Here is a 26,108-nt window from a genome sequence, read left to right as displayed (position 1 = left end):
TTCTGACATGAGATCATTAAGTTATACAAACTTCTTGTCTACAAGGATGGTTATAGCATTTAATAAGTTAATTTAATATCAAAGTAATTTTCACTTAGATATATTTTCACAGCTTTGTATACTGTTTACATGCCTTATTTACGCCAGAAAGCAACTTGTAACATTAATGCAAGTTGCAATTCAATACGCATTCTGCCTGAAAGATACTAACATTTAGCTCAAACCCCATTTATAAATATAAATACCAGCTATACATACTACAGTAGGCCAAATACTACAGGACATGTTGTGAAGGCAGGTGGCAAACAGGATTTAAATCAGCTGATCAAATAAAAGGTGCTAAAATATAAATTGATCTGCTGAGAGTTTATTTGTAGTTACAACTCTCTTAATATTTCTAGATGCTATTAATTTCACATTTACACCAAACACTTAATATATCATTCACTTCCTAACATTTAAGATTCAGATAAGTTTATTTTAGGTTTGACTCCTTTTGTAGTCAGTGGAAGGCAAAACTGGTCTAGCGTAACTCAGGATATGAGCACAACAAACTCATTTATTCCTTTTCAATATAAAAGAAGCCTAGGAAGACTAGTTGTTGGGGTCCAAAACTTATTTTTCTAAATAACCAACACATAAGGTAATTAGGGTAACACAAAAAATAAGGTAATAAGGATAACAAAAAAACCTTAGAAACTAAGCAGGATAACCAGAAAAAAAACATTGGGAAAATTAATATTTTATCAGGCATCTGAGTAATACAGAGTAATAATTGCTGAAAGCATCAGAAAACAGTACAAAATTTGGTAAGGACAAACTATCAAGTCAACTGAACGTTCTTTAACAGGTTAATTGGACTAATGAGTAGAAGGAATAAGAAAAAGTTATGCAGAAAAGGTTGGAGAAATGGTTTTGGAAGCAGCAGATTGAGACATTATTGTACTTCCAGGTATGTCATAATTATTACATTCACTCGTCATTCAAGACTATAGAGGGGGAGACAAGCAAGCAATCAGCTTCATTTATGGTAAAACACAATCAAGTTAGATATAGGGGGAGTGACTTCCATTTACAAAGACAGTCTATTCCTGTGTTTATCTATCTGAACCACAAATAAAACATTTGCCAAGAACAGTTTAGGTCTGCCTCAGAGGATCATTTGTCTAGAAAGCTTCTTAAAATACCTTTTAGCCCTAAGTATCTACAACATCTGAATTCAATCTGAAGTCATCACAATTTAAAAAATTAAATTACTCCACACTATATACTCACTTGTCATTTTTAATATGTTCATAAAGGCGCTTGAACTGGCGGACTTGGAAGGAGAGAATTCCCATCAAAACCACCACCATAAGCAGAAAAGGATAAATCCGTCGCTGAACTAGGTTTTGCATTTCAGCGGTAACTCCTGCAAAGCAAGACACAACCCTCACATAATCTAGCATTGCTAAAGTAACACAGCATTTCTGCTTCTATACTTTTTGTTATACCATAACTTCAGTAGAAGGGCTATGAAATAAATAATACATCCAGTTATCTCAGAGATCCAACATGACAGCTGCTGTTCTTTTTCATGTGAAGCATTAAAGCTGAAAGTTTTCCATTAACACAGTGAAAATCCACAGTAAAAAAAATTGGGCTTATCAGCTCTTCTTGCTTACTGACTTCCGTATACCTTGTACCAGAAAAAAGTTGACACTATAGAAGTCTGCATTCAAACGAGAGGTTGAAGAATAAAATGGGACTTCTTGAACACGTTGTTAACATCAGAACTAACTAGCAACAAAGACAACTGTTGATGAAAAAGCACATCTACACTGCTTCTAATAAAATTTCCCTCAATTATGAGGGGATAGGAAAATACGAAAAAAATAAACTATATTTACAATTTACATTTTATTTTAATACTGAATGAAAACCTCAAAACAATATTTTCACCTGTTCTAAGCTTCCTTTAGAATCTGACAAATCAGAAAAGATGTCCTCAGCTCAGCATAGCTCTTAGAGAGACTAAAATTAAAGGTTGATTGTGCAAAGAATAAATTAATTAATCATCCCTTTCCCAAACTAGCTAGATACCTACATTTCTGCTGTTAGACATTACACAGTCCCATACTCTTGATTTATTCTGCACTTGGTTTATTAAAAAGCCAGTCAGAATAATGTATTGCATTTCTCAAAACCCCCCAAACTTTTAAGATGACATAGCAATCCTTAAGTGTTTACATTTGATGGCAGAATAGTGGGTGTTTTGTTGGGGTTTTTTTAATAACCTAGAGCTTGAAGTTTTATTTCCACAGGTATATTTACATTGCTCTAAACCATCAGATGATAAACAGCTATTCTGAATGTATACATACCTAATAAAGGTACAACACCAGATGCTATGATGTACGGTACACACAGGGAAAGTAACAGAACAGAGATTACGGGTGCTGCCAGTTTACGGATTATGAAGTGTAAATCAATGTTACGAATCCCATTTGCATATACCTAAGAAGAACAAGTCAGAAGTAGAATGGATCAATCAAGAAAGCCATGCTTTGTGCTTACAGTAGTAATTACAAGGTTTTACACAATTCTGCTTATGAGAGGAAACAGGTGTTCCCAACTTGAAGAAAACCATGATGGCCACAGTCAAAGAAGGAAAAACTCTGTGCCAATCTACATCATGAGGGTTCCAGGAAATAATTCAAATAGTGCCCAGGAAAGCAACTTAATCTGTAATAGTGTTGTGATTTGGTTGCAGGAGTGCAAGAGACCAGCTGAAAGATCATTAAATAGAGCTTGTGGATGGTGGTTTTGTGGGTGACCTGGGATTGCTTTGTGCTGTTAACTTGCTGAAAGAGGATCCTGTGTATGCTAATAGAGCAAAACTATTAAATTGGGTAACACGGGCAGAAAATAGGATCTTATTTTGTACTTGGATGGGCAGACCAGAGCCTCTGCATGTGGAGTCTGTGCCCTAAGACAGCTTCCACAGTTCTTGAGGAGCTAAAGTCTCGACATAGCTAGACTAATCACAGGAAAAGACTGATTTCAAATGGCTATCACATACAGCTAGACCATGGCCTCTGCCCCACAGCCTGGATGTAAGCATTTCTAAGGATGGCTCAGGAGAGTGTGTGTATAACAAAGAGGCCTAGGGAGAGCATGGAAGGTATGCCTCAGGTGGTATGCAAAGTACTCACAGAACTAAGACTACATTTCTCCAGTGTGACATGTACAGTGATCAGTAAATGGTTTAATAACTGGAACTATATGCTAGACTTAATCAAGAGAGGCACCTTTCGTACAGAGGTCAGGACATGCACCACAGCCATAACATATAGTGCAGGGCTGGAAAGTTACTTTCTGACAAACAATTGAGATATTTCATTGAGATGACAGGCGTAGAACTTAAAGGTTATAATCAAGAAAAAAATACTTCTGCCAAAGAAAGCAACAGGCTATGTGACTCAGGACTGCTCACAGAAACTGTTCTGTCTTGCTTAATAATCAAAGGGGAATGGAAATGCTGTCTTTCATATGCACTCATCTATGAATGAGGGAATCTCCACAGCTTTGGAGAAGGCAGAAATTCTCTGTTCTTGAGTGGTGGTCATAAACAATGTCCAGTATTTGGACACATGTGAATTCATCTGAAGAAATAATGTTGTTTCTCACTTTAATACAAACCTGATAAAATTGCAAATACATCTACACAACATTTTCTTGATTTCAGATTTCTGAGGTTTATTTTGGTTTTATTAAATGTACCTTAATGGATTAGGCTGTAGAATAATTTTAAATTGTATAAGACTAGTTGAGTTTTACTCAATAACTCAAATTACTCTATTACTACAACAGTAACTCCACCTTCTGACTCACACATTCAAAAAACGTTCAAAATGCGTTATACAGATAATTCACGTGGACAATTTTTTCCTACCTGTTCAATAACAGTTTTCAGCCACCACTGGGGACCCATCAGTGTTATGGCAGCAATTATTTTGGCATGCAGAACTCCAAGAGCCCAGTCCTAATTTTGTAAAAATGGACTGTTAGCATTGACATATTTTTAAATAGTTTAACAACCAAAAGCTTTTAGAGCAACTTGTTAATATTACTTATAAGTGAAAAGAATTACTTTTCTATTTAGACAGGACATTGTTTACAAAAGGTGACATCTTCTGCAAACTCCTAAGAAAAAGAGGATGGTCTCAAGCTTAACTGACCATAAAATAATATGCAGCTCCCTGGAACCAGGAAAATCAGTTACTGCTATTAAACCAAAGGCAAATACTTAAAGTGACAGACTAACATTCTGTTACAAACTAACTAACACTGCTAACATTGACCTAGAAATAAGTTATTTTGATTCCTTTAAAAAAGAAGAGAAACAAGATACAAACATGCTCACACAAGTCAGGAAACAAGGTTTTTTTTCTTCTTTTAAATTTTAATTGTTCACAAAACCCTACCTGATGTAAGAAAAACAAAACAAAGCAAAGCAATGCTCTTCACAAAAGAACGTCATACTATTCAGAGGAAAATTTATGCTTTAACATATACGGCAATTATTATGGCATGGAATTAAAAGAACACATTATAACTACAGGCTTCTAGTAAACACTGCACATCATGAGTCAATCCTTTCTGGATTACAGATATTTTTAAGAGATTCTTCAATAAAAAACACCAAAATTAGAATGCAAAGTATAGGCTGACAAGGCAGAATAAACAGCTACAGAACTGGTAAGACTTAAGACATCATAGGTTAGTTAACTTTCTTGAACTGCTGGGGAAATAAATTTTTTTTAACTAATTATTTAACAAGACAGCTTTTGTTAATGTCTATTACCCCAGATACGTTAAAAATTAAAAAACTTATTACAAAAAAGTCAGTGTTAAAGTTGCTTCGTGTTTGCTCAAGCATGTAACCTTTGTATAACTCTCTTTTGTGAAAAATGGAAGTTATTCTCAACTTCAATAGCTCCTTGTTAATTTAGAACAAGTCTCAAATCCCTCTAATCTGATATTTTGAGGAAGCTCTGCCACATGAAAATAAAGTCTTTCAGTATCTTTAATTACAAACTTTTAAAGAACTAAAAGGCAAAAATTAAGAATCTCTAGCATTACAAATTTTTTCCAAAACTGTTTGGAAACCATGATCATCTACCACTGCAATCATATGATGTCCTGACTTATTAGTCATTTACTTAAACAGACACCTCCAAAGTATACCTGTATTATAAAATAATGGAATATTTAAATTAGCAGTCAAATTTGTCTTTGTATTATGGCTTTCAAACATTTGGATACTGAAAGTAAATGAAAGCTTGTTTGTGGACAGCTTAGACAATCACTATCCCTGAACACCTTCTTGTTATTTAGTAATATGCATTCTAGGTCTTTTGAGTTATGGTTCCCTCAGGGTTTCTTTGAGTTACAAGTTCTTTCATAACTCAGCCTAGGTGATGCAAACATTTGTCACTCAATCCACTGTACCTTCATTTCTTCCACCAACTTGCAGGAAAAAAGTTTGCACTCCCTTAACCTGTGCGACTTGACTGAAGAAAAACAAAACACTACTACTGCAAAATCTTGTGTTAATGATCTGACACCTCAACCTAAAACCAGAATGATCGTAAAGCATATCAAAATTTAATTCATAGCGTGTATCATCACTGAATTAAAACCCTGCATGGAAAAAAAGATCAGCTGAACCTCTTGCTGCATAACAGTAGGCAGAAAGCTTTCCAGAAAGGTCAGACAGAGTATGTACGTCTGTGCATATGTACATACAGCTATACTAACTTCTGTACATAACTTCACAATTATGCTACTGAAAAAAAGTGTCTATCTGATCACTGAAATACAAAGATCCTCTGATGTCATCTCACAAAGTTCAGGTTTTCATACTTAAAATTCCTAAGCATAAATTCCTTTTGGTTTAAATAATACTCACATCCGGACTGTCTGTCTTTTCTCTGCTACATACATACATACTTATGGAAAATGCTCTGAAGCACTGAATCAAGATGAAACAAGAACTCCCATACCCCTTACTTCTAAAAAGAAATGCATCAACAGCAGAAGAACGGGAGCAACTGACCTGCCAAGGATAGAAGAGAGGTGTTTGATCCAAAGGAACTCTCAAAGGTGCAACGATGACCAGTTCAAACAGAAGACCAAGCAAAAGTGGAACCACACCAGCTAGCAGTATAGCCACTATTAATGTCTTCATTATCTAAAAAACCCAAGACATCTAATTAATATGTTTATCAGAGGATTCTTTTTGTTTAAACTTCAAAACATAACAAACTACACAAACAGATAAAAGCTGAAGAAAAAAAACCTACACAGACCTTTAATTCATACATAGACACCCCTATAAATAATTTTTATTATGTCCATAGTTTTGCAATGCAAGTTTTCAAGATTGGGTCCTATTCCATGCCCCCTCCAGAAAAAGGCATGACTGTGCCTACCCATGTCCATGTAGTTTTAAACCATAAAATCACCTTTGACTGTTATCAGTAGGGAATACTATCCAATGGCACTTCATTACATTGAGTATTTTTATATGTTGGAAAACTAAGAGAAGAATCTTTCCAAAACTGCTGATTTTTCTCCAGTGAAAACCAAACCTTAAAAATTTGCTCATTATGGAATATTTCTGACTTAAAAATGAAAGACTTGGAATACCATGCTTGAATCTTTCTTTATTCTAGAATTCTCTTAATTTACATGCATCATCCAAAAATCAGATACAAAACTGACTTAACAAAATCTGACTTAATTAACATGATCAGCAGAAGGGACAAAGGCCAAGTAGAGCATTACATTTTAGCTCTGAATTTTCTTAAACAAGCTTAAGATTTCCTAAATGAAAATGATGGATGAGATATTTGGGAAACATGGTAATACATGAAATACATACTTACACTGCTCTTCTGTCTGTAATAGTCCAATAAACACAAGCATGTCCACCACAAGATACCATTTATGCTATGAATGTTTAAAATTACTACACTTAGGCAAGAAATCTGCTATAGAAATCCTCAAAACCAAAACAAAAACATGGGATATAAATTTGTTGCCATGGTGAGAATCTGAACTCCTGGTAATAAAAAAGGATAATTTTCTTTAAAAATATTAATTTGAACACCACAAAGATCTGACAAATCATAAAGATCTTTCTGAAAATATGCATCAAGCTACTTTGTAGAGACATGTTCATCATCTTCTATCAGCTTTACTAGTATTTTATTTGATAATGTCAAGTTGCTAACTCAGTAAAGGTTAAGCTTACAGGTGTATGTGAAAATGTAAGTGTATTTGAGGACACATCACATATGGGATAATAATGCAACATATTAGCTTTTAAAGGAAAACAGAAAAACATACATATATCTATAAACATATATATGCAAATTTACACTGATTGCTTAACATTGTGTTAAATGGCTTCCAAAAATACAGCTACCCCTATGCAATGGGAATGTAACCTGCAAAAGCTTCAAAACGGTCTGAAAAGGAAGATGTATATGTTACAGAGTAAAACCTGCAAGCAGAAATAAAACAACAAGTTTTGTTAGCTACTTTTTTGGTAATTCAGTAAAAATTTTTTCTCAAGACTCACCATAAGAGACCATTCTTTGACCTTCTGAAAAATCACTCTACGACCCTGTGGCATCCAGGCGACCAGCACTGTCACTGCTCGGATAGTTAGCCAACAGACATAAAGACCACAAGCAGCTGTGTACAGTTCATGGATTTTGGCAGTCCCCGTCCAAAATGACATTAACCATCGGCCAGCAAATACTGAAAACACAAACACTGTTAAATAGAGTAATGCTTTTGATGTATTAAGGAAGGATGCCTATTAAAAAATACTTACCAAATTTACTGTTAAATATCAATGCACAAATGGTATTCAGCATAAAACAGTATTTTGGTACTCTACCCATAAGGCACAAATGTGTGAAGCACTACGTAAGTAGTTACACAGGTGATGCCAAATACATATGTAGAATGTGGTTTGTTTTTTTTTTTTTTTTTCTAATATTTCATTACACCAGCAATGTGATCTGAACTATGGCAAAACAAAGCACTTGAATACTGGACTATTCAGAGCCTAAACACTGATCTTCAGAACTGCAGAGGCAATAATGCATTAGAGTATAAGCTTGAACTTAAATCTTGTGAGCTACGTTTGGGTTATTTCACTACCTCATGTAATTTTTTAAGATGTACTGATGGGGCTTCTGAAGCTCTCCGACAAAAGTGGGAGACTCATTTGCTACATTTTATTTTAATAGTGTTTCCATTCACTAGTATTATAGTGGAATTATTTTATATACTACTATTAAAACCACCACAAAATTAATAACTGATCTCAACATATTATTTACTTTAGAATCATTAATACAAGGAGGTAAAAATGACATGGTACTACAGTAGCCAGGTTATAAAATTCACATGAGTTTACATGTCTTAATTTGTTCCAAATTATTAAAAAAAAACACCCTACAAAATGCTTTTGATTTGGTTAAAATACTTATTAATACATAATTGGGAAGTGGCATGTTTATCACTTCGAAGTCTCCTAGTGACCTGTCATGATGACACCTTCAGAATATTTAATTAAAGAAGGTTAAAGATAATTAAAGTAGAAGACCTGGTAACAACCTATATATTTTCCTTCTCTAAATGGTAAAGCAGGTGCAAGAGTATCAATTCTCTTTTTCTCTCAATATTACTACAGAGATTGTCTCAGCACTTGGAGCCCTGCCCTTAAAAGAAAATTATTCTACAAGAAAACAAAGGAAGTGGGAATCTCTGTCATTTAAATACAGGTATTATCTCTATCATTTAGATTTTAGACTATTACAATTTGGTGATGTATTGTTAAAAATGAGACATAATTTTCCATGCTTTCTCCTTTTAACTTTAAACAATGGTTTCAAAACATCTGCCATTGTTGAGCATGGCAACACTTCGAGTTGTTTTTAATCACAGTTTTACAATAGTAGACTTACCTGGTAAGGTAAGGCAGATAAGACTCGCAATCAGTAATGTTATGCACATGAAAACAATCAAAAGAAATATCTGAAATAGGAAAAAATCCCCAGTTTATAAAGAAAGTTACTTAACCAAAGACAAAAAAACATATATAAAGAGGTATCATCCTAGAAAGGCAGCTAAACTAGAATGTTCAAATACCAACTGATGTTTGACTGTATAAATAAATCAGCGATAAGAAACCTATCGATGGTACATGCAGCACACCTACAGTGTTGTGTATTTCTTTTAAGAGTTCGCATCAGTTGTCACAACAGTAAAAATTAACATTTGAATCCAGAATGACTGAAGTTCTTTGTTATGTTATATTAAAAAAATAACCTCTTTATTTCTGCACTGACCAGCACAACAACTCTCAATTAGGTTTCTAGCTCTGTATGCCAGTTAAGCAAGACAGTGGTTTTATAATAAGGAAAACCTTGCTGCGCAAGTTATTGCAGATGCCCTCAGGTTTATGTGACCAGCAGCTGATAGCAAAGCTGGTGGCTCCTTAGTCAGGTTTACATCTTATCAGAGAATTCTCATGTACTTGACTTCTTTAAATATTTGAATGTCTCAAGCATCTTGTGCTATGAAGTTCTGCTTCACTAATCAAAGCCACACAACAAGCAAGCTTACTATGGGAAAACTAACACCTTGTCATAACAGACTACTAAGATAAAGTTAAATCTGTAACACGTATTCTCCTTGATGAGACTTTTGGGGACAATGCAGATCAGTCTCATCTCTAGGTTAGGATCTTCAGCACTGCTTAAAGGAAGGAAAACCTTGTAATTTTGTAGACACTAGCCTGCATGAAGAGGGATGATTCCGCAATACCCAGTTACTTGCCAGGTGACAGCCACATACCCTTTTTCACACAGAATACTCTCTTTAGGGTTAGGGATCCCAAATGACAGAAAGAAAACCAGAGTACCTGGCAACTGGACTGCAGGCAAAAAAAATTCTCAATGGTGAGGAATGCATGGTGTGACTTGCTTGGAACCAATACTGTCTAAATAGTTACTGAGGGAACGCTGGGGAAAAGTCAGTCCATGTGGGAATAAACAACACCTGAAGGACTAAAGCTGATATGAAGCTTTTAAACACCATACACAGCTGCTTCTTGGGTCAGTGAGCAAGAGAACATAGAAGAAGAAGAGTAACTCTTGACTTGGACCTAAACAACGCACAGGCAGCTAGTCACTCGTGTCACAGAAGAAGCACTGACAGTGACCGCAACATTCAGACTCAAAGATGTTGCAAGGACAGCCCTCCTCTCTCCAAAATCCACCACAATAATATTATTTCAAAAAAGCAAACTAGCTAAAATGAGGACATTTATTAAAAGAATATTGAAAATAGTAGTCAAAAGGAAAAATGCTCACAGGAGATGCGTTTAGATATACTGAAGTGAAGGTTTGGCACAAACTCACACTACTAATCATGAGACTTTAAAAAAAGGTCTCCCCAAAGTTGTCACAGTAAACAGTAAAATAAAAATGGCTTCCAGAAGATACTTCCAGAAGTTGGAAATAAATCCACAGGGGGAGGGGAAAAAAACCAAACAAAACCCAAACAAAAAACCCCACAAAAACCCCAGAAAATGGATGAACTCTGGTAAGTGAAATTCAAAACTACAGTAGGACAAGCCAAAAGGGATTTTACAAATAACATATCAAGTCTATGAAAAGTAATGATAAATTTATTTTTACAGATAGGGTTTTTCTTTTTTTTTAAAGGTTCAACAATAAAGTAATAAAATCTAAAAATCCTCATAAGAAAGCTTGCCAGAGAGTTTGCAGGCTCTGCTGACAACTATGGATTATGAAAGGAAGGCAAGGCAGTAGCAGGAAAATCCAACGAATTCTGCACATCAGCATTTGTTCTGGAGAGGCTTTGGGAGGTCCTCCCAAGAGAGCCTCTGTTTAAAAAAAAGAATGAGTTGGAAAAATTATCTAGATTGCCTGATAAAACTGATCATAGGCTTTTATGTAGAATAATTTTTAAAAAATCCAATCTTTTAATTTTGTTTGAGATTAACAGTATGCACTTAAATTAAAAAAAAATCACACTCATAGTTTTACATGCTTATTTGCAACTGAAATAACATGAAGGATCAGTTCTTATTGCTTGCTCAATCCATACAGATATGACGAGTGAGTTCTAGTGGAAAACATTCATACATAATAAAATCTGAATATAAACCACCTTCTTCTAGGTTCTTACAACTTGGTTAAAATGAAAAAGTTTAATGAAAGCATAGAAGAGATCAGATGTTTACACTGTGTTTTTTCTTCTCAAATGCTTAAAATCCCAATTGAGAAAATAATTAAAATACAGTGTTGTTCCATAGTGGAAGTCTGTGCAGGAGACATATTTTTCGTAAGATGAACTTATCCAAGTAGAACCAAGGTCAATATACCAAAAATTGCAACTGAAGCACCTGCAGTGATCCTGAATGATTCATTATTTAAATATTTCAAACAAGTCGAACCAGGGACATAAAATCCTATCAGTGAGCTACCATGTGTTTGAGATTGCGCAAGTGCTTGTCATATCTCTTGATGAAAACAACTGAACGAAACTCCGTTAAATCAGATTTTATTTTTATTTCTACATTCTGTAGAAGTCTCCAAAGAACAACTTAAAATGTCTAGGCAAAGGTAAGTAGACTAGAAAAAACAGTCTTTGACAGCTGAATATGAAACTGCTCAGTTATCACCCGTTCAAGGTCAGCACCCCAAATTACTGAAAGCTTATACTATGCAATGGTTTGAGAGGGGGAGACGATTTCAGCACATGTCCTTACCCAGAGGCATCCACAAAAATAAAACCACCCATGCAAAGGTAGTTCTAGAAAGGATTTAATGAGTCCCTAGGTTAACACACCCTTTCTTGAAAGCAGCATGTCTACATTACAGTTGTTATATATTGCCAGGTAACAGTAAGTGAGAATCCACTTTACCTCCTCAGCAGCCAAACAGGGAACTAATTTCAATTAACCTGTCTGTCAGTCATCCCAGCAACTTCATAAGAACTTGACTCAGTCTAAGTGAAAATGTCACAAGTATCATATTTTCTTTAAAAATAACACTATAAAGTCTTATCTGAACTTTCAAATGTGTCTAACTGATGCTTTCTGCATATTACCTCAGTTTTCAGCTGGACCAGTTTCCTGTTCCAGCTCATCGTGTGTATGTTCTAGCACAGGCATTCATGCTAAGACAGGAAGAAAGGAGCAACTGCCATAGAAAGAAGACCCACACCACTTCTTTCAGCAGTAAGTGCATATTTATGCTAGATTAAATTGGTCTCAGTCAGGGCATGCTTTGACTTCCTGTTATGACCAAACTGAGGTAGCAGCAGCTGCTATGAGAGGGGCACATACGTTCTGCTTCCGTGGCCTTTTCATCCCTGAGCTAATTCCTCCCACTATTTCCTCTACAGCTCATGCATTCCTTTGGGGAGCCATTTTAGAGGGTAAAAACAGCAGTGAAGGGAATTAACTTTGCCCCCCCGCAAAAGCCCCAAGTTCAAACACCCAGAAGCTCCACAGTTGTGAAATCCTAAAATACTTTCAAATTCGCTTGCAGTTCTACTAGGTTGAGATTTATAAGAAAAAAAGAAACAACCCACACTTCATTTTCTACTTTGTTATGAGAATTCTGGTAGATTCAGCATTTTAAGGAAACTTCAGAAGCAATACTACACTGTTCTAACTTTAGCCATTACTTCCATTCTTGAGCTATACCTGAAACCATGGTAAATGAGCTGTGTTTAAGTTTATATTTGATTAACTCAGTTCTGGTAACAACAAACAATTTATCTAGTTTGACCTATATATTATTCTAGAAAGTTAAGTATTTGTCAACAATGTTTCCTTTCTAATTGTAGGGATTTAGAACTTTCAAGTATTATAACACCTTTCTGTGTTTAATATAGATACAACAGACTTTCTCCATTTAATTTCTTAATAAAACAAAAAAGTTTAAGATACACTTCAGCTACAAGACCAAAGTATGCCCTCTTGAAAGCCGTGCCTTGTTAGAGACACTCCTGAACTACCTGTTTGCTGGGGGGTTATTATATTTCTCTCCATTACTAACCGTTAGGAAAATAAGGCGTGAGCTAATAGTTAATACACAATGTGTATGGGATCTATAAATAAAATGGTAATTGAAGGTCTGAAGTTACAGACTGAAAAAAGCTATACGTGAGAATAACTGTAAGTCTACTTTTTAGAAAGATGCAAACTGTAGAAAAACACAAAACAACATGACCCACCACTTGACTTCTGATAATATGGGCCAAATCTTTCTTACAAAAAAAATTATACCCATTTTTCAAATGCTTTTCCCTTTTCTCCTAATGCGTTAGATATACCTACCCTGAGCGGGAATTTTAAAGGCCTACGATAAGGCTGGAAACCCACAGGTCCTCCTTGTTGAAGTATGGCTTGATGGGCTGCATGAAGACCTTCTCCCACAACTGGAATGGCATTATTATTGCGAGCATGCTGGTTGTTAGGCTGCTGGTTTGCATTGTTTTCATTCTCCTCCTGGTCACCAAGCAGGTAAGAATGGAGATCCCTGCAACAATCAAAATTTCAGTTTTGTTCCGTTTGATATGAATGAGAATCTTACAGAAAGACAGGCCTACTCAGAATGAGTACAAGTTGTACAAAACTTATACAGGAATACTGGCAGAATCTTGATAAAATAAAATAAATCATTTTCTGATAACGTACTCAATGTCATCCTAAACACAGAATTTAGAAGAAAAATGCTAGTGTGGATGCAGATTAGAACAGTGGGAATACAGCCACAAATAAAGATCACTTATCTGTTTGCTTTAAAAACAACATCTGGTATTAAAGTTGTTGTGCATATAAAAGGAAAACTGCATTGATATTTCGGTTCGTATAAGCAGGCAGCTCAACTGACAGCTTTTATTTTACTGCTATTAAGCTCTATTGGAAACAACTGCCTTCAAACCTAAACTGTACAAGGACAGTACTGTACTGCTATAGACATGTTTTCAAAAGTACAGAGTCAGGCAGAGTCTTTCAAGAAGATTCTAAATTGCTCAAAACTTGTTCACAACTTTCTAACACCACCAATTCTAGAAAGAGTCAATCTACTTTAAAAAGTATTCCATTGATATGTCCTGCATACATCATTAGCAAATAGATATTTTAGTCTGATTAAAAAAACCCCAAACCCAATATGAACATTTAGAAGTTAATTTTCCTCAGCTTTAGCAGTATTTTTATTAGCAGTAAGATGCATGCAGATATTCAATGGTCAGACAACGAAAACATTTTCACAGCAGTTTGCTTTTTAAGAAAAGCAGAGGAAAAGATTTTCATCTTTGTTCAACTAAAATTGCTGAAGAGATATTTCACAATTTTTCTTAACAGCTGCAACAGTGGAGAAAGGAAAGCCACTTCTATCATCATCCCCAAAATTCTCTTCTTGCATCATACTTAAACACTATCAAAACATGGACAAATTAATTCAAAAAATAACTTTCCAAAATGCAAACTAAGAGAACAGGGGTGGGGAGAATTTACTTATGAGAAGCTAAAATAAATACTTTGGATTGCAGTGGAAGAAAAAAAGTCTTTCATTCATTTTCTCAGAGTCTCAGACATAACTTAGCAAAGAGTAAGTCTTCATCCTAATAGTGCTGCATCGGTACGATCCACAATGAGCAAGACATGGTGGGAAAACGCCAATATACTTTGAAGTTAAATTTAAAACTTTATAGAAACAAAATCAACCTTAATTTTTTCTTGACTAATTTAGCAAAGAAGATATGAACTAAAAAATAACTTCATGTGCTAGAACTCTGCCTGGCAGACACTTTGAGACCTTGCTTTGTTTGACATTAAAGAACCTCACTTTGTATAATAATTTACTTTGGCTGACAAAGATACAAGTTTTCTACTTCTTTAGAGACTGAACTTTCAACTTTAAAATCCCCAATTTAAAGGTATTCACTTCTTCAGCTTCATGTTCTAAATAATTTTCCTTTTTTTTTTCCTTCTTATAGTAAGAAATGCCGGATGTACACATGAATGAATTTTACTGGGATGACTCATGGAAATGCTCTGCTGAGCATTTACCTCTAATTTTTCCATATAATAGGAAGTTAACAAGCTGTTAGTCATACTTTTATAGATGTTACTAAACAAATGCTGTAATAGCGTACCAAAAGAATTACTTGTCAAAGACTACTCCAGAAGTAGGTACAACTGCTGCTTCGAAGAAGGTACTTCCATAGGAAATCATTATAGAAGTTTTTCATCACATATTTATCTGTAAAATAGCTATTAAAGCTACTTGTTGGGATAACGCTCTTGAAAGCATGCCGCTTTCATGTTAAAAGGCTAAGCTGGACACAATGGTTGTAGTTGACTTTGGCTTTCTGTACTTACAGCAAGTATCCAGCAGTAACAGTCCATGCTCGTACAAGACCTTTCAACCACTGTCTTGTATGTCCTTGTTCTAGCAAAGCTGGAAGCACCACCTGAAGCAAAAGGAGCTCTAGGGAAAGTTCACTTACTGGAGCATCACTAGAAACAACAGGAAGAGCAGGAAGTCAAACATAAGGAACATTCTGATAGTAATCTTTTACACTGAATCATATTAACACCACCACAATAAAAAAATATATTGGATGCCAACCGGAACAATGCTTAGGTTTTTGCAGACATTTTTCCTTATATACTACGCTGAGCACAGGTTACGTCTTCATGAGTGTTTAGGCACTTAGGCGCACAAGAAATTTAAGAAACAATGTTGAGAAAGATTATATCAGAGAATACGATTTGCTTTTCTATTTGCTTCTATCATTGCTGTTTCAGTTGTTATTTAGAAACAGAAAGAGACTGCTATCATTAAAACGAAATGCAGTTACAGATATTCTTTTATTCTTGAAGCAATGATAATCAGGAATAAATGTGAAAGACAAACATGGCAGCAACTTCACTATCAAAAAGTTGAAGTGGAAAGTGTTTTGAAAGCATATAAAAACCAAATAGTTACCATTATGGAAGTAATACAAAATGCCTTTTATTTTTCTTAGTAGCTTTTTATTTGACAGATTGTATGATGTATCCACATCCTTTATCTTTTTACTTTTCTAGAACAATGAAGTTTAGATTAATTGAAAACAAAACATACCAAACTGTCACATTAATGCTCAAAGAGCACAAATAGACATTTTTCTAGTTATAGGGAGACTGAAAAAAACATATTTTTAAAATTAAATGCTTACCTGTAGAGCATAACATTATATGGAAGAAAGTTAGGCAGGAGATACTTAATAATGCGTATAGGAAGCCAGAGCATGAGCAGTACAATTGATCCAAAGACAATCTGCAACAAGGAAGTTAAACAAGTTAGTCCAAATAGCAGAACCAATCAAACCTAGCTTCCCACCCATCCCTCTAACATGTTTACTGTGTGTGGTGGGTTAGCCCAGGCTAACAGCCAAACATCTACCCAGCTGCTTGCTCATTATCCTCTCCATCTGAATAGGGAGAACATAGAAGGAAGGCAAGACGACTCGTGGATTGAGATAATGCCAGTTTAATAGCGAAAGCAAAAGCCATGTGCACAAGCAAAACAAGAAGAGGAATTCAGTCACTACTTCCCATCAGCAGACAGATGATTAGCGACCTCAGCATGCGTTAACAGTTCCTCAGGAAGACAAACACCATAACCATGAACATCCCCCCCTTCCTCCTCCTTTCCCACAGCTTTTACTGCTGAGCACGCTGTCATATGGTACGGAATACCCCTTTGGTCAGTTTGGGTCAGCTGTCCCAGGTATTCCCCCCTCTCAACCCCCAGCTTATTCACTGGAGGGGTGAGGGAGTAGGGCAGAGCAGGAAAGAGGAAAAGCCTTGATGCTGTGCAAGCACTGTTCAGCTGTAGCCAAAACACCTGTGTGTTAGCAATACTGTTTCAGTCACTAATCCAAAGTGCAGAAGGGCATGGGCCACTATGAGGAAAATCAACTCCATCCCAGGCAGACCAGTACACTATGAAGCCCTTGCCAAATAGCACTGCGGCTGAATAAGCACTGACTGGACAGCTCACAGTTAGGATGTCACACAGTTCTACTTTCTTCTCCCTCCCCCAGCACTGGGATTACTAATTTTGGATTCCTCTCTTTACTTAGTGGCTGATTTTTCAAGCAACTTGTAGAAGCCTCAAAAGATCGTTCAGTTTCTATTTCCTCACGTTTTAAATTGGCTGGAAGATCAAAATTTAGTAGGGGAGATCAGGTGCATGAAGACCATACACTTTTATAAATCCTGTTTCCTTAAGGAACCAGATTAAGAGTCAAGTACGTTTTAAACACATTCTTACACTTCATATAAATGCACCACTAGAGACTAAAAATGCAATAAAAATTGTGTTTAACTATGTAAAAAAGAAAAATCAAATCCCATTCTTCTCGAAACTTAATAGTTTATGTTCTACACAAGAAATTTCTTAAAAATATTGAGAAAGAAACACAATGTGAAGAGTGTGACTTGTTTTTTGAAATGGTAAGCTGTAAATGATCGCCATTCTGGATCCCATATTCTAGCATAAGGCTGGTAAAAGTTCTGAATTAATTAGCTAAGCAAATCAAAAGGTGAAGTTCGAGTAACCGCCAGTTCCAACACAGTCTGAGAACATACCTGTAAGACCTTTAGTAACAAGCAGATCTTTGCTTATATTTGGGCCACTTGCTGTGCCACAAAGTTTCAGGCAGCTAAAGCATTATGATTAAGGAGAAAATACTCTGAAAGGTGGACAGGTCAGATCCTGACCTGAGCACTGAAGTGCTCTCTAATAGAACTAAGATCTCTCTATGAGCTTTCACTGATCAAAGCACTTCAGGTGTATTAATACAGTATGTCAAATAATAATGTTTCTGGTATATTGGTTTTCACAGTTGACATGACATTTATGTCAGAGACAGCCCAAGACCCTTCCCTTACTGCATGCTAGGCGAACTTCAGACAAACAAGCAAAAGGAAAAAAACTTTCATTGTTTTCAATATCTTACAATGATAATCTGGAAACAGACACCACTGGCTAGATCAGCATCATCCAATCCAAAACTTAACTAGAAAGTTACTCTACCCCTGCTGCACTACTTTCACTGAATTGGACACACAATGTTTACTGCAATAACTAAGAGCATCATGAAAGAGTTACGTGATTTATAATATCCATAATAATAAACACTTGTTGTCTGAATATGCAAACATTTCCTGTGATTTGGCATAAGAAGATATCACAGAAAAATTTGTTTTGGAAGGGACCTCTAGAGGTAATCTACCCCAACCCGCTGCTCTGAGCAGGCCTAGTTACATCAGGCTGCTCAGAACCTTATCCAGTTAAGTTTTGAGTATCTCAAAAGACGTAGATTCTGTTGGCAACCTGTTCCAGTGTTTAATCACCTTCATGGTGAAAATGTTTTTCCTTAAATACACGGTAGCATATATGGGAGCTAATGTATGAAGTTTTCTTTCCAAATAAAGAAATTTTTGAGAAGAGTCCTTACCACTGATAAGATAAACCTCCTGAGATGTCTATAAATGGGCAAGTGAATCATTTCCTGCACAGGATTAAAGTCTGGATCATTCAAATTCCTGAGAAACCATAAGACACCAGGTCTCAATACCTGAAGTAGGAAATAAAAAACAATATATGAAGAGAAAATTATCTTTGTATTCTTTGTTTTTCATCTTGGATAACACTACTGCAGCAAATAAGTTTTAAACATAATAGGGGTATTTGTTGAACAAGGTTCAACAAAATGGTACAGAAATAGAACAAAGGAAGCATTATCATAGAGAAGTAGAGAAGCAATAACCAATTACAAGCTTAATTTTCAAGTATTAATCAATCTTAAACAACTGAAATGTATTTAGATTCATTTGAAGGCAACACCCATGTGTAAGGACTCTTTGTAAACTAAAAATCTCTAAGTAAAATATACTCTAAGTCATCATTTTCCACTGCAGTAAGTACCAGTGTGGCCCTTTTTACGTAAGGCTGAAATCCAATATACACACACACAACACAGTAGCAGCAATACCCACATGTGGAAGATCTAACAGTTCACAAATGCAAGCTTCTCTAACTATGTTACATACCAATCTTGTTCTTATAGACTTACCTCTCTCAGTAAAAGAATGAAGGATGCAAAATAAAAGACGTAAACCATTCCAACTAACCAGTGCAGAAACATTGTGGTACCTGGGGCAGACTGAAAGCTCAATTCTCTGTCTTTCAAAGTGGCATCAAACATCTCCTAGAAGGCAAGTAGTAAACAAATATGAATACAGTTTGGCAAACCTCCCACAGTTATTAATTTTGTTTACCCTAGTTCATATATACTACTAGGCATTTAATTTAAATGTCTGCCTCGTGCAGAAAAAAATTCAGAAAAAAAGGGAATAACCAACAATAAAAACAGCAAATAAAGATCAATTTCTGATCAGTTTCTTTCTTCTGACAGAAAGAAATCAACACTAACATACACTACAGAAGTTATAAATCAGTTCAAGCAAAGTGTCACTGTGATGGAAGCAAATACTTATTCCCTTAAGTATAATTCTATTTCTACTAAGGCTAGAAGAAATTAATTTTCTCCATTTGAAATTAATAAATTAATTTTTTTTTTCAGGACAGAAAAACTGTCCTTCTCAATTCCAAGCAAACACAGCATGTATGTTGTTCAAAACAGAAAGGGTTTGGACAATTATTAAAATATGAAGTCATTACGATTTCACATAAGATGGCTACATAAAGAACTTTATTCAGTACACAAGTTTGCCTATAAGTAAGTTCATTATCACAGTGGTCTTGTAAATGCAGTAAAAAGGATTAGGATCTTACTATTTTAATAATAGCATGTTAATTTGTATTTAGTAACATAAAGAAAAACAAAATTAGCATTAAGCAGTACCTAAAAACCCCTTTCCCTCTGGAAACACTATGTTTATAAAAGCAGAAGAGTGCTGTCAAACTCGTATCAACTCTCTTTTCATCAGAACTTTTCCTTTAAACATAAAACACCATTAAAAAAGATTTTATCCCATTTATTTCCATTCTTACCAAAGAGCATATATCCAGCCACCAGCCACAGATGAGAGGAAACACACCAATTTCAACCACCACTAACAAGGAAACCTTTAGGAAAAAAGAGAAAAGAACATCTCACTAGTTCATCAGAAATTGCTAAGAAAATTACAATGTAAGCTTGAGAGGGATTTTTGCTACACACAAAAGAAATAGGATTACCTTGACAACAATATAGCAAACTCCTAATAAACGACGTGATCGCTGGAACTTAACAAGTGCGGCCAAACCCTGAATAGTTTTGTCAAGAAAATAGTACTGAAAAATACTTTAACATAGTTTGATTAATATGAGACACTACATTATGTGGCTTTTAGCAACAGCAAATTTTATGAGACAAAAGTGAAATAGGAAGTATGTATTTTATCAGGGCTTTATTTTCAAAATTGGCTGTGACTCTGGAATTCACAATCTAATGTACTGGATAACCTCCCAAAACATGTATCTAAAATAAATCAATAAATAAATAAGTAATAATACCACCACCTTTCTTAAAGTAAGCATCCAAAAGTTCTCAAGAAATAAACACTTGCCTTTGAAAACGTCTGCCACAAGTAATCAAGTTTCAAAACTGAAGGCCTACCTTAAATGGTAGCTTTCCTTTTCATGCAGTCTGAAACAAATTCTCACTTTTTCCAAGAAAAGCTGGATGCATATTACAGTTTGGGGGGTTGTTTTGTTTTAGGAGGCAAAACACAGACATGCCAAGCAACTGTTTTACCACATTTGCACTGCACATTGGTATAGCGCGGTCTAAAGTCGATGTTAGCTTTGTGTACTCTTGAACAGAAAACTGCTAACAAATGTTTATTCTTTCAAACTGAAGCTGGTGTAGTCCCTTTAAAAACATGCAGCTAGGATGCAGACTTTTTACTTGCGACCAAATCCTTCTAGCTTTCAGGACTCCACCATTACTTAATCTTCTCTGTAATAATGAGGGTTATCACCTGAAAGAAATCCTTGCTGCAAACTCTCAGTGGTTCAGAGACATACAAGAGAAACTAAAACAATCCACACTCTCAAAATCTGGCAGGATCAAAACGATGTGAATAAATTTCCCATCATACCCTACGTATTTTCATAATCCCATTTCTCTTTCTGCTGCAACTACGTAGCCCACAGCAATAGTGTAAGGACAGTGAGTAAAACACAATGGTTCTACACTCATCTTCTCAGACTTTCAAAATTTAGTTGGAGGCCTTCAAGCAAGCATAAAAGCCTATGATTTTGTGTAGGTAAACATGTGCAAGTGTTCTGAAGAATGCAGTCACGCTGACAACTTTTAAACATCCAGGAGAACAGAAGAGACCTTTTCTTCTAATTTCACCAAAAGAGCACAGCAAAATGTTAAATTAATTGCATCTGCTTCATGTCTGTGCCTCCTCAAAATATAGACAGAAAAATAATTTACATGTAAAATCTGAGCCAGGCAACTGCTGCCAAAAGGATACATGACAAACAATTAGAGTCACTGCTAGCAGAACATATCCGACTATAGTTGTAATCAGGCCTTCAAAGTGAGATGCTTGAACCTGGAACAGAGGGAAAAAAAGGAAAAGTTTCAGTCTCTTAAAAGGTTACATCTCCCTTTTATGTAATTAAATTCCAAATCTCAACTCTTCAAGAAGAATGACAAGTTTCTTTAGTTTTTACATACGTTAATAGTCTCCCACTTTTTTGGTATCTCCATCAAGAGTAGAAAATGTTTACATTTTCTGGAAAAGTCTAACAACTACTTTCTTCAAACATGAAATAACCTCTATATATGAAACAAAAAGCGTCACCTTACACTACCTCACTACCTCCTAGCTTTCACTACCTATTATCATCAACTATGAAAATTACTCAGTACACAAATTAAAAATGTACACGAGGAACAAGATGCTGTTAAAAAAACCCAAAAATGTATGCATTTTTTTGTAAAAGGAGGAAACCTCACTTGAAATGTAAATAATGGAGGAAGTGGGAAAAAGTGAGAGAACATTTTTCATCATAGATTAAAAAAGGTTTGAGGAGAAAAAAAAATGAGATACACTCCAGGTTCCTTTTGCAATCACAAATAAAAGTGGAAGGATGCTACAAAAATATTGTGATTAAATAAATAGTGGCAGTTTTTTCATTTTGAAATTATAAAACAGTACTTACATACTCCTCAAAGCCCAGGCCAACAATGGAGAAGTGACCAATGTGATATGGACAAAATGCTGCATAATATAAGCAGAAAGAAGGGGAAAAAAAAGACCATGAAAACTGCTAAATGGAGCCTTATTTGCAGGATGTGTATTGTAACATCGTAATTATTTGACTTCTCATCAATTTTGTGAAAACAACTAAAAAAATTACTTTCTGTGCAAATATTTGCAAGTGTTATATTTCTGTAATTTTACAAACACTGAAAATCAGATCAGAATTCACACTGAAAGACTACAAACAATATAAAACTACACAGAATAAGAGGACAGTCTTTTCCTTCTTAGTTCATCTTGCTGTGTGTAAATTAATTCAAGTTCTCAGTCTTACATACTAGGGTGGTACTGGTCTCAGACTGCTGTAGGAACCTGTTCTATATATTCACTCTTTCCCATGCACTAAAAGACTTAAGTAGCCATTTTACATCTTGGCCAGATGGGACTTGCTTTAGCAAGGTTTTGGTTTTAGTGCTTTAATTCTTCAGAATACTGTGAAAAATGCAAGCCCTGCAGCAATTTGCAAAGAGAAGAGAAGATGAGGGAGAGAAAGACGATGCTCCAGTGAAGGGATGAGGAGCAACTGAGAAGTCTTTTACTTTGAATTAATGTACTAAGAACTTCCATAATTCCTGAGAACTCACTCTTGCCAATTCTGAGGTCTCAGGGGGAATGAATTAAAAAACACAGCACTTTCCCCATTTTTGGACACCTGTGTATTTGCAACAGGATCAAATAGCTGTTTTAGCTCACTCTGTGGTCTTCTAACCAAGCTACAAAGGACTACAGAATTAAACATCACCTTCCTACAGGTGTAGAGGGGGTCAAGAGGAAGTAAAGGGGCTGCAGTAACTGCAAGCTTTTATTTTCACCTATATTACCTTCACTATATCATGATAATCCACTCTGGAGACTACTGTAGACTAAACATACCCTCAAATGAAAAGTCTGGTGATTTTCTGTCTCCTCCTCATTTCCATATGACCAATATGTAAAAAAAACTGGGAACAGATTTAGCAGGACTTGTATTACCCTAATCAATGATCAGAAAGTTTTAATTTATGTCCCTTTTGGAGAAATCAGCAGTTACTGGGAATAGCAAAAACGTAAAAGATAAAGGGACGACTTGAGTTCTTCTTCCCCAGTAAGAACAAGAGAAAGAAAAGTGAAATGGGGGGGAGGGGAATCACACTCAACTCCTATAGACATCAGATCAGACTCATGACTTAAGTTGTATCTTTTTGACAGTGTTTTATGAGACTATAGTCCCCAGTGTATCATGTTTTTTAAATAACTTTCCTTAAAAGAGAATTTCTAATAGATCCCTTTTTAATAAAAGCATGAAGGAGCACAAACTCCTCTGCGAGTACTAAAATGAGCTATAGAAAATATGAATTAAGTTGAACTTAATTAAGATGTCCAAGAGAACATCATAGGAGAATTTCTGGACCAGTCATTAAGGTTCCAAATGCCTTCCTTCTGTTCTATCTTCCAGAAAGTACCTCCTGCGACATTTGAACTCACCAGGAGTGTAATTACGAGTAACTAGAGATTTGGCAGTTGTAAATTAGGCAGTATTACTTAGTGGGATAGATACTAAAAATAGGCTTGAGAGGCACAAATTAAATTCCCACATCTCCTGCTCGCTTGCTTGGGAAAGTCATTCCCCTCCTCTTCTCTACTTGTTAGTTTCCCACTTGCTAAAGCACACTTAGAGCTACTGAAAACACACCTATATGACAACCTTATTAATTATTCTTATTATTCACTTATTGAATTTAAATCAAGGATTTAGAAATTTCATAGTTATTATCTACTTATTAAAAAAGCCTACATTTTACAGCAGCTAAAGAACCTAATTAACTTCTGATAACTACAGATTAAAATAGACTAATTGTCAGAAATAAATAATTCAAGTATTTTCCAATTCTTAAGAGAACAGTTATAGTTTTTTGTGAATTAATTATACATGATAATTCTTTTTATTTTCTTTTGATCTACTGATTTGTTTCAGTAACTAAATGCTCAAATCACTGGTTCAGTATTGTGAGCTTTACTTTGCCAGCAAAAATTTCTTATCTACAGTACAACTTCAGTTTTTAAAGCTCAAACTCTTCTGCCAAGAAAGACCACTCAAAAAAAACCCCAAAACAACATAACCAATCCCTTTCTAAACTGGTAATTCAGAGCAAGTGAAATTTTGTGTTCAGTGTCTCTTCAAGTGTATAAAATGCTCTATCTTGTCACTACAATGCTGCTGCTTCTGCACACAGTTGTGTCAAATTAACAACACTAACGAGCTCGAGCACCATAATCCAAAAGCTTCTGTTAGCAGAGAAACAGGCAAAATTCAGGCACAGGGAAGAGCTGTTATTCTTCCATGTCATTCAACAGGTGTAAGGTACCAAAAAAAAAAAAAAAAGAATCTGAGTCACCATCTAATGCCTCTCAGGAGGGTCTTAAAAACAATAAATATTTCTAAATTTGTTACCCTCCTTTCTGCAGTAAAACCAGAGTGGAAATGCAAATTTACCCTACATATTTTAAGCAGTAAATATAAAATAGGAATTCCAGAAACTCTCAAGGGGGAGCTTACTGCTATTTACAATAAGGCAGGAATTTTACCCATTTCTTTTAGGGTTCAAATGACTGAGAAATCTACACCTACCGTTCGGGGATTTTTTAATTATTATTATTTATTTTTTTAAGCTGTGACAAGTTTACGTCCAAGAAATTTTCCTAGCACTAACTACACATGGAATCAGAGCACAGAAATATTCCTATCTTGTACTAGAAACAGAGAGTCTTGCAAACATTTAAGATTGCAGTTCAGCTTCAGCATCTACAGGAAGGAGAAAGGAAAATGAAGTAAAATACACTACTTATTAGAATTTACTGTTTTCTAAAATTTAAGTCAGTCTAAGTTGTATGAACTAAGGCAAGTTCTTCCATAGTAATTTTGGACACAAAATGAAAGTATATTTGACAACTCTACACAGTCAGCTATATTCTTGCATGGCCCCCTCCCTCCCAATTTTGAGCTCCAAAAATGGATTATTGATGGAAAAAGTGATTTAACTGTATCTAGCAAAAATGGTAAGGAGAAAAAAATATCAGAGCCATTCCTAAAAGTACTGCATTTGCTCATAAATTAAATTCCAGGAGGTTCCTCCTTTAATTTAACAGTATTCCAAACAAATATTATTTTCTGTGCTTTGGTTGACATCATTAAGCTTTTAGTAGATTTCCTATTTTAAACCTATTCACTTAAAGGAATTAAAATGACAAAACTAGAAGCAAAAAAGATTATTCATATTCCCAGCTTTGTTTGTTGTTCCAGTTTTAGACGTCACAACTTCACTTACTCTGAGAGAACAGCCTTAAAATTAACCTGCATTATCACTTCACAAAGAAGGATCTTTTTAAAAACTAAGAGCAAATTATACTTACCAAACACAAGTATGAACAATGTATTTAAAGATACCACCCAAAAGACATGTTCCTGTGAGGAGTATGAGGGAAGAAGGGAGGAAGACGACAAGGAAACATCAGTCATTTAAATTAGTGACTTTACTTTTGTATCTAAACTTCTTATTTCAACTGCCTATTACTACCAGAACTTGCACATCTCATGTTAGAGCCAAGAAATTTGCTCTAACACAAAGACCAAAACATGCAGGACAGATTATGAAAGCATCTGTTTACATTCATGGAC

At 35.3% G+C, this 26,108-nt stretch overlaps 1 protein-coding gene across 2 annotated transcripts in view; it reads right to left on the bottom strand.

Annotated features, from left to right (window-relative positions):
* Positions 1–26,108, bottom strand: part of MARCHF6 (membrane associated ring-CH-type finger 6) — a 54,645-nt gene that overhangs the window by 1,410 nt on the left and 27,127 nt on the right. For both annotated transcript variants that reach the window (XM_072853086.1, XM_072853085.1), the window contains exons 10-25: positions 25,844–25,895; positions 22,353–22,411; positions 21,659–21,739; positions 20,370–20,438; positions 20,184–20,258; positions 19,243–19,377; positions 18,625–18,744; positions 16,336–16,436; positions 15,494–15,631; positions 13,442–13,643; positions 9,030–9,099; positions 7,631–7,812; positions 6,101–6,235; positions 3,935–4,024; positions 2,364–2,496; positions 1,276–1,411 (exon numbers count right to left, since the gene is read on the bottom strand). In XM_072853086.1, the coding sequence (XP_072709187.1) occupies positions 1,276–1,411; positions 2,364–2,496; positions 3,935–4,024; positions 6,101–6,235; positions 7,631–7,812; positions 9,030–9,099; positions 13,442–13,643; positions 15,494–15,631; positions 16,336–16,436; positions 18,625–18,744; positions 19,243–19,377; positions 20,184–20,258; positions 20,370–20,438; positions 21,659–21,739; positions 22,353–22,411; positions 25,844–25,895 (1,778 nt within the window). The remainder of the gene's footprint in view (positions 1–1,275; positions 1,412–2,363; positions 2,497–3,934; positions 4,025–6,100; positions 6,236–7,630; positions 7,813–9,029; positions 9,100–13,441; positions 13,644–15,493; positions 15,632–16,335; positions 16,437–18,624; positions 18,745–19,242; positions 19,378–20,183; positions 20,259–20,369; positions 20,439–21,658; positions 21,740–22,352; positions 22,412–25,843; positions 25,896–26,108) is intronic.

Source organism: Ciconia boyciana, chromosome 2 (genome assembly GCF_034638445.1).
Source record: "Ciconia boyciana chromosome 2, ASM3463844v1, whole genome shotgun sequence".
Classification (NCBI taxonomy): Eukaryota; Metazoa; Chordata; class Aves; order Ciconiiformes; family Ciconiidae; genus Ciconia; species Ciconia boyciana.
Note: the sequence above shows the minus strand (reverse complement) of the source record. Positions and strands in the feature narration are given on the sequence as shown.